The following is a 9158-nucleotide window of genomic DNA, read 5'->3' as shown; positions in this document are numbered from 1 at the left end:
AAATTAAATGTGGTTGACAATGCAGTACGATAGCCAACAACTCAAGAGACTGAGAGGCCCCAGTCAAAGAGACAGGAAAATGGAAGTGATGTGGGGAAAAGTAGGAAAAGAAGGAGGATAACCACGGATATGGACCAAATACATTACCTATACTATTTCTGTTGGTATAAAGACATAGACATAAACAGAATGGAAAATCAACGATCCTCTGGGATGGGCTATAATCAACTTCCGTTTTACTTATGTTAGTCTATAAGTGTAAGGGTCAGGATGAACGTCTTTATGGACAAACATAATGGGAAATCAAGGATCTCATTCGCTGTGAAAGGCGGATTCACCTTGACAGGAACAGAGTGAAATCTAACGTGAAGATGGAGCGTGGAAACAGAAGTATGGCACACATACACCAAACTGGGACTGGCATAAAAGGGTGTGGAAAGAGGGAACAGAAGAGTATGTGACAGCACTAGCTGGTGCAGTAGTGCAAACCACAGTTCTATTGGAAAAAAGGTTAATCACTAAAAGAACACAACATGGAGTGGTCTGGATTATGTTAAGGACCCAGGGGAAGCAAATAGAAGGAAGGGTATGATACAGGTAGAGACACATCCAGTCCAGAATGAGAGCATCTAACACCTCAGCCAAGGGATGTTGAAGAATAAACCAAAATAATGGGAGCTGGGAGTTAAGAGTTATGGTAAAGACATTCAAAGCTGGAATACTCAACTGTAAATAAAACCCTGAAAACACCAGAAAGTCCATTGATCACTTCATAGAGAGAACCTTTTAAGGAGGAGATATGTGATCCTTGAAAAGTTTCAGGGGCATCCAGAATATGACAAGCCACAAAATGAATATGGTGGCCTTGAACCCAATTCAAGAGGCCTAGTGCCTGAAAATAGAGACCTATTAACCATGTGCCTCCTTGCTCGGAGATGTATAAGATGTATAAGTCGAGTTGTTGGGATGAACCAACACCAATCAGCCCTGAATAGCCAGAATGAAGTGAACCCATGTGTGACAAACCGTGAGGAATTCCAAGAGATTAATATGAAGAGATGACCTTCCAAGAATCCAGGTAGGCACCCCTACCAAAAGAGAGGCATCAATGAAAAGCTGATATTCCAGAAAAGGATAAGAAATACCCTTAGAAATGGTATCTCAATTCAACCACCAAGTAAAGTCAGTCTGTAAGGAAGGGAGAAAGGAGTATCCAAGAGATCCCAAACTGAAGGTGATGCATTTGGACAAAACCAAGAGAGATGAGGGCTTTTAGAGAAAGTGAGAAGGTTTGGTTCAACTGAGAAGGAAATTAAACAATATTCCAATATGAATAAGGTATTGCATGAGAGTAAGGAAAAACTTCTCCTCCTTATGATCCAACCAACCCGATCAACTGCTCATAGGGTAAACTAAGTATAAAAGACAGAGGCAGCCTGTGAGAAAGCTTGAAGTATCCAGTAGAAATGAATGCGCCAGGAATTAAGATGGTACATTCACTTACCATCTGACAAAAACATAAGGAGCAAAAACAAATCCAAAGAGAAGGGCTTAGATCTGAAAACACAACCTTGATAGATGTAATATCAGGATGCAGAGAAGATAAGAAAGTGAAGATATGCTTATGAATCATCTACTATCGTCTGCCATAGCCCATTGAAAATCCATTGAAAGAACAATTATGACTACTTAGAGAAACGAAATAGAACCAAGAAGCAATTCAGAGTCAAAATATCGGCGACAGAGGAGAAGTATATGGTTTTATTGGGGACAACAAACATATGAAAAGAAAAACCTGGATGAAGAGAATCTCTGTTTGATGGCACTCTTATGAAGCAGTATCCGTACTACCACAGAAAGATGCAGGCTGGAAGGAAATGGAATGCTTGAACAATGGAAAAGGAGAATTAAATTTGAGAATCAGACCCTCGAACACAACTTGTAAAACCCATGGGTTCATGTTGAAGTACCATCAGACAAAGTACAGAGCCCAGCCTCAACAGGATCCCGATCCACTACATAGTCTCCAATACCATCAGTTTTCCTCTGTGACATCATAAGTATTGACATTCGATCTCAGAATTGTGAAAGGCTGGGACCATAAAACATAAAGGAAGAAGAAGGGCGAGACAAAGGAAGGGTTGGGTTAAACGGGAGGTCAATAAGGAAAGAAAGATAAACAACCACATTGACTCATCTCAGATTACAGAGAATCGGGAATGCCCTCTCCTCCCCGAGAAAAACAACACTAAAAACCTCGCACTGAAAAGAAGCTCTGCACAAATGACATAATGAAGAGGGTGGCACATACACATGCAACAAAAGTGCATTATGATGTCAAAAGATCACAACAACAGAGGAGCCATGATAGCAAGAAAAGGGTGGAAAAGGATAGCCATGTCATGAAGAAAAACAAGAAAACTGAGGCCAGGAGAAGGTAATCAAAGTATTGGAATTCTAACCCCTAAGGGGAGAAGCGAGTTAAAATGTCACGAGTCTAAATAGGAAAATGTTATGCTAAATCTAGGTCTTCCTACAATATGTGGGTGTCACGGCATACTGACCACAAATATAATTGGTTCCAAAATAATTCACATGAGCCAAAACATCTAGTGAGGGAGTTTAAATAAGAGATACTGGCCCATCGGCGTGGCACAGAGAAACGCGGGTGAAGAATCATAGTAAACAAGGAAAAACACAAACACCTCAATTATTTAGTAGATAAGGGGAATATGAGGTGTAGATACCTTCCGTGAAATGAAACTTGACAATGAGGCATATAGAGAAAAAGAGAATAGACTGTTAAAAGTCTCATCTTCATGTTCAGGTGAAACATCACATGGTAGTAGAGGACAACCATTCAGCAACTCAGAATAATCCGAAAAGTATAAACCTAGTAAATGAATAGTGAAGACACAATTAAACTATATAATTTTTTTTAAAAATTAGTTTGAAAGCATGGGAAAAAACACGTCCAATCAGTATGGATGCCACTCAAGGAGTTATTAGGTGCTGCATGGAAGATGAGGCACTACATTTGCAATATCTAATTCCAATGATGCCTTTTCCCCAATACCAGGGATAACTTAACCACTTGGGATACAACAGAGATAGTAGTTGTCTAAGTTATGTTATCAACACTCATGAACAACTATATAGAGGTTTTGCGTGTGACGTCACTCTTGACCTAGTTACTGCTGACCGCCATGATGGGTGGCACGCTCGGCGTGTTTATATTCCAACACAAGGGTGATTCATAGTCAAAAGTGCGCGATGGTACACTCGTGTTGTGCATTTAGCTGTTCAAATCGACATGGACAGGTGGAAAATGTGTCATACTACAGATTTCCTAAAGATCCCGACCGAAGAAGACGATGGATTGCAGCTGTCAATAGGAAAAACTGGACACCCACAGAGCACACCAGACTTTGTAGTAAACATTTTGTGTCAGGTATGTATAATTGATCTATAGCCAGGCTGACAGGCTGAATAAATTGAAACTTACATGCATGATATATGTATAGCAGAACACATTGCAGCACCAGTCAAAGAAATTTTTTGCACACTTTTTTTTTTAATTTTAAATAACTGAATAGTAAATTTACTGAAGGAACAATATCATTCATGATAAATAGGTTATATAGCCATTTGTACATTAAGACAAAATGTTAATATCTCTTAAAGGACCAATTTAAGTGATTCATCAGAAAACCACAACTGGCACAAGATTAAAAAGTGTGCAAATAATTACTTTGTTGGCTGTACAATCAGTTGTTAAACAATGTTCAGCATATTCAGTTATATATATATATATTCAGTGAAAAGTGTACAGTGTATCTGTTATATATATAAATATTATCTGATGATGCCTGTAGATCTATATCTTAACTAAATTATTGTACTCTGTTTCAGGGACGAAGAGTGATGATCCCCTATCACCTGACTATGTACCTTCCATATTTCATTTTACACGTTCTCCCCTGAAGAGAAGGAAAGCTGCTGAATTGTGTAAATATGAAAACAGGAAAAAAAGTGACCAAAAGGAGAAAAGAACAACAAAAGAGACATGAAGCTGCTGCTGGGCTGCTTGACCTTGCTTTCATAGAATCTGCTGGCACTGATAGCAGCTGTACTGATTCTGCTGATGAACTTGAAGCTACATGTGATAATTTTGACTTGTGTACATCACAATATACAACTGAGACATGTATGCAGACGGAAATATCATTCACAGACTTAGTTAGACTTGAATCTGAATGCCAACAGTTGCGGAATGAAGTCATCCACTACAAAAGTATAGCAAAAGCGAACTGTTTCGAAGATGCTACTTTTGCAAATGACGACGAGAAGGTCAAATACTGTACAGGTCTGCCGTCATATGCAGTGATGATAATCATATTCAACCAAATTTACAGATATTTCCGAGATACACAGTCAGTCTCTAAATTTCAACAATTCATATTGACACTCATGAGACTGCGATTGGATGTGCCACTGCAGCTCTTAGGATACATATTTGGATTGCACACCTCAACAGTATCACGCATATTTCAGGAGGTCATAAATGTCATGAATATTCGACTGGTACCAACATTTGTTTTCTGGCCTGAGAGAGAGAAACTAAGAATGACGTTGCCCGTGTCTTTTGTATAGGTGGAAGTCCTGTTTATCAAATATATATAAATGTCACCATATGTAATATTTGGCAGATCTACTTCGGCAACAGTCTGACTCTGAGCAACGTTGTCTTGGCTGGATATTACTGGCGTAAATACACATGGCGGGAGCATATACGGGTCTCCTACACCCAGTTCCTTCACTTTTTCCTCATACCTGACCTTTTGAGCACCTGTCAGGTGTGCTACAAGTGATGAAAAGCCAGCGGCAGTCATTTACATGTGAATAGTACTGAATACAGCAGTTGTTAACTCGTTCAGTCATGCGGGACACTTGCCACTCAATATGGCGGTATGTTTACAAATCTCGTTGTGGTCACGTGACACTAATAGGTTCACGCAAAACCTCTATACGCAAAAAAAAAAAAAAACGGCTCGTTTGGGTTGAGAAAATATTTTACATAGAAGAGCGAACAACGTTTCGGCCTTCTTCGGTCATCGTCAGGTTCACAAAGAAAGAAAGAGGTAACTGACCGGAAGCTGACCACATGTTTGGAATGGGTTATGTAACTGAGTGTCGGAATGTAGAGAACGGTGTTAAATGTTTGAATATATAATTTTATTTATTTTATTATATTAATATAGGTATAAAGGCGTTCCTTTATATTGGTTTATTTTGAGTTTAAGTTGTTGTATAAGTAAGACTTCTTTAATTTTGCGTTTGTTTATGTTTATTTCTTTATTTAGTATTTGAGTGTTTTCTATGGTTATGTTGTGTTTATTTGACTTGCAGTGTTCGAAAACGTGTGAAGGCGTGTGTGTTTATGTTCTTCGAATCTGGTTTCCATTTTTCTACTTGTTTCTCCAATATAGAGATCTGACTGGTCAGAGATCCAGAAACATTTGTTTCTTTTTGAATTTTGCGCAAAGCTACAAAAGGGATATTTGCTCTAGCCGTCCCTAATTTAGCTATTTCAGCAAATAGGTGGCCTGACCTTGCAGTTCAATATTTCTGAGAACAAATTATCTGGATTTTAAAAACTTTGCTTATATATATATATGTTGAGATACTAATTAAAAATACTATAATACAGGCCCGGCATGGCCAAGTGTGTTAAGGCGTTCGACTCGTAATCTGAGGGTCGCGGGTTCGAATACCTGTTGCACCAAACATGCACGACTTTTCAACCGTGGGGGCGTTATGATGTGACGGTTAATCCCACTATTCATCGGTAAAAAAAGTAGCCCAAGAGTTGGCGGTGGGTGGCGACGACTAGCTGCCTTCCCTCTAGTCTTAAGCTGCAACATTAGGGACGGCTAGCGCAGATAGCCCTCGAGTAGCTTTGCGCGAAATACAAAAAAAAACAAACTATAATACAATAATTATGACAGATCTCGTTACGGCACCAAAATGTAACTTTTGCATAAAAAAATTAATCAAAACATATATATAAACCTAAGTGTATATGTGTGTATATATATATATATGTTTGTGTGTGTGTGTGTTTGTTATTTGAATTTCTCGCAAAGCTACACTTGGGCTATCTGAGCTAGCCGTCCCTGATTTAGTAGTGGAAGACTAGACAGAAAGCAGCTAGTCATCACCACCCACCTTCAACTCTTAGGCTACTGTTTTACCAAAGAATAGTGGGATTGACCGTACATTATAACGAGTTGAGCTCTTTAACAACCTGGCCGATCTAAAAATGAGGAATTAAGGTGAAAACTTTAAACGGTGCTAAAGATGGTTCTTCAAATTAATTTCTTCAGCATTAATTCTGTTTCTTTTTTAGTTCTCTTTCCCTAAAAATTCGGTTTCATAGAATGACAAGACATCAGACAATCCGTGTCGTTCATTTAATAACAATTTTTATTGTATAAAATTTATGATTTTTATCCTTTAAAGATTAGTTAAATGTTTGTGATTGAAGTTTTAAACTTGCATAATTTAAGTAACTATATATTATAAAAGTGCAACCAATTAAAAAAAAAAGCATATTGCACTGATAAAAGTGTAACAAGTACACAAAACCCATTTTATTCTTAAAAGTTTGAAACAGGATTAAATTTTCAGTTACTTTAGGCTAGTCTTCGTATAAAGTTAAACTACCTGTTATGGTGTTAATGCCATATATTCGTTAATAACATTGTTTGTATGTTATATTTTACAGTGAGAAGATTTATAGTTGTAAATTATGAAAATTCACATGAACATTGAACTTGTGTATTTCTTTTTGTTCTTACATTATAAATCGCTATAAAACTTACATTGTATATTACGACCGATTGATAATTAGTAATATCGTAATTTGACATATTCAAACTGTCTAATATCAAATAAATTATCAGTCCTTTATAATGGCCAGGTGGGTTAAGGCGTTCGACTCGTTATCTGAGGATCGCGGGATCGAATCACCGTCGCACCAAACATGCTTGCCCTTTCAGCCGTGGGGGTTATAAAGTAACGTTCAATCCCACTATTCGTTGGTAAAAGAGTAGCCCAAGAGTTGGTGGTGAGTGGTGATGACTAGCTGCCGTCCCTCTAGTCTGACATTGCTAAATTAGGGACGGCTAGTGCAAATAGCCCTTGTGTAACTTTGCGCGAAATTCCAAAACAAAACCAACAAACAAAAACCTATCAGTCATTTTCCAAGAGCTAGGATTGTAAGTAAGCTACTATTTTGTTATCCTGTTAATAGATGGCGTGTTTATTAATATTATTTGATTAATAATATTTTTTCTCTGTGTTTACTAATTTGGGATAATACTGATATACATAATAATGATAATATGTATGTTGATTTGAAATAAATGGATAATTATGCTTTGTTATTTGAGAGAAGAAGTAAGGCGTTAATAATATATAAGTTTAGGTATTGTTGTGTTACACTGTTAGGCTTAGGTATATAGGTAGACAAAATGATGGAGGCAGGAGAGGGTGGTCCTGTTCAGACGTTTCCTAGCCACACTCCAATTATCGGTTTATCCCCAGTTGCTCCAGGATTAGACACATTATATGCATTGTGTCGTAGATTATATCCTGATCAGCCTAATCCTCTCCAAGTTACAGCAGTTGTCAAGTACTGGTATGTCTGAAGTCATAATAATAGTAACACTCAAGAGTCAGAACTATGATACTGTAAGACCTAAGCTATATAAGTAAAGTTAGAAAACCTTCTTGTTATTAGGCTTAACCTTTAGTCGTTATTTCCAGTGGTTTAATCTGCAGAATAATTAGAAACACAATAGCTAATCCACACGTGTGATGTGCATGACCACTGGTAATTAGGTAGTAGATTAATGAATCTCATATCCTTAAATATTCAAAGTAAATGTTAAGTATCATAATTAACAACGATATTATACAAATATAATGTTAAACAATTAACTTTTTTATTAAAATGTTGAAAACTACATTTATCATGCATAAGAATAAACAAGGTGGCATAATGTCTACAGCTCGCCAATATCTTTCCTTTCTTCTTTATGCATTCCCCAAACACATTGTTAATAAAAAAATTAAAAAGGTATATCTGATATATTTAGGTCTACAGACTCAACCTTCAAAGGAAAGCTACTAGTACTAGTAGTATTAATACTAGTAAGGGATAAAAGGACTTTCATTATTATAATGGATTTAGGTCTTTAAAACTATTTTCTCTTGAGAAGAGAAAGATTTGAAGGGATTGATTGAAGTATTCAAAATTATAAAAACTAAAAGAGTTGATGCATTATTTTTTTTTTTTTTATGTTTAAGATTTGGTAGGGTAAAAGTTATCTCCAAATTTGGAAAGATTATTTTGCAAACAGAGTGACCAAACTTTAGAAAAGATTGAATTCACTGCTTTAGATATGGTAGATATAATAGGATGGAAGAGTTCGAAAGAGAGTGTGGTGAGTACTTGTGGAGAGAGAGCTGGATACAAGCAAATGGGCATTTATTGAAATGAATCTCACAGTTATGATCTAACAAGAAAACTTGTTGCTTCTTAAATGCTATATATGTAGAGCAAAATGTTACACATAGTAGTTCAGATATTAAGATAGGTCATTTTACCAGTTTATAACATATACTGAATGTTGTAATTTTGTTAAACAACAAGACTAGATTTGTCCTTCTAAAGCTTATATTTATTATCCACTCTGTAGTTTTATTAATTAACAGTTTTAGTATTCTAATTTAGCTGTAGTTTCATAAGAACAGTGCTTTCTCAACAAAGATAATATTGTAGCCAACTATACTTCGTGCAAACTGAATCAAAATCATTGAAGTTATTTTGGCCATAGCTCAAAAGTTTGGGAAGTATTATTTTAGTAATTTGCTTCTATATTTTTTTTTTTTTTTAGCAAGTCTATATTTTTCTTACCATAGTGGCAAAAATGTTTTGCAGTTTATAGACTTCTTAACCTTTATCCTTTTAAGAAGAGAAAGATTATTTGGAGGTGGGGATAGATAGGACAAAGGCCTCTCACTTCTTTTGCTGTTTGTTTGAAAATTGTAGACTGAGAGAACATGAGCTTAAGACTTGGAAAAGATAAGCT

The 9158-nt window shown here is 36.4% G+C and overlaps 2 protein-coding genes across 12 annotated transcripts in view; both read left to right on the top strand.

Annotated features, from left to right (window-relative positions):
* The first annotated feature begins 3171 nt into the window (after window positions 1–3171).
* LOC143228054 (THAP domain-containing protein 2-like) lies at window positions 3172–5124 on the top strand. Its single transcript, XM_076459393.1, has 2 exons — window positions 3172–3451; window positions 3913–5124. Exons 1-2 carry the CDS (start codon window positions 3274–3276, stop codon window positions 4068–4070), a joined length of 336 nt encoding a protein of 111 aa, XP_076315508.1. The 5' UTR covers window positions 3172–3273; the 3' UTR covers window positions 4071–5124.
* Window positions 5125–7286: 2162 nt separating this feature from the next.
* The window catches only part of Su(fu) (suppressor of fused domain protein), a 78944-nt gene continuing 77072 nt past the window's right edge, over window positions 7287–9158 (top strand). For 4 of the 11 annotated variants that reach the window (XR_013015723.1, XR_013015722.1, XM_076461136.1 and 1 more), the window contains exon 1: window positions 7287–7702. Coding sequence is in view for 4 of the 11 variants with exons in the window: in XM_076461136.1 (XP_076317251.1) it covers window positions 7536–7702 (167 nt within the window). In the remaining 7 variants the exon portion in view is untranslated. The remainder of the gene's footprint in view (window positions 7703–9158) is intronic. The other 7 variants (XR_013015717.1, XR_013015719.1, XR_013015718.1 and 4 more) reach the window with 3 other exon arrangements.

Source organism: Tachypleus tridentatus, chromosome 10 (genome assembly GCF_004210375.1).
Source record: "Tachypleus tridentatus isolate NWPU-2018 chromosome 10, ASM421037v1, whole genome shotgun sequence".
NCBI classification, from domain to species: Eukaryota; Metazoa; Arthropoda; class Merostomata; order Xiphosura; family Limulidae; genus Tachypleus; species Tachypleus tridentatus.
Note: the sequence above shows the minus strand (reverse complement) of the source record. Positions and strands in the feature narration are given on the sequence as shown.

Bases quoted from the DNA above. Each gene is read 5' to 3' on its own strand.
- LOC143228054 (XM_076459393.1), top strand. From the start codon at position 3,274: ATGGTACACTCGTGTTGTGCATTTAGCTGTTCAAATCGACATGGACAG. The intron at 3,452-3,912 runs GTATGTATAATT...ACTCTGTTTCAG, and splicing joins TAGTAAACATTTTGTGTCAG to GGACGAAGAGTGATGATCCC.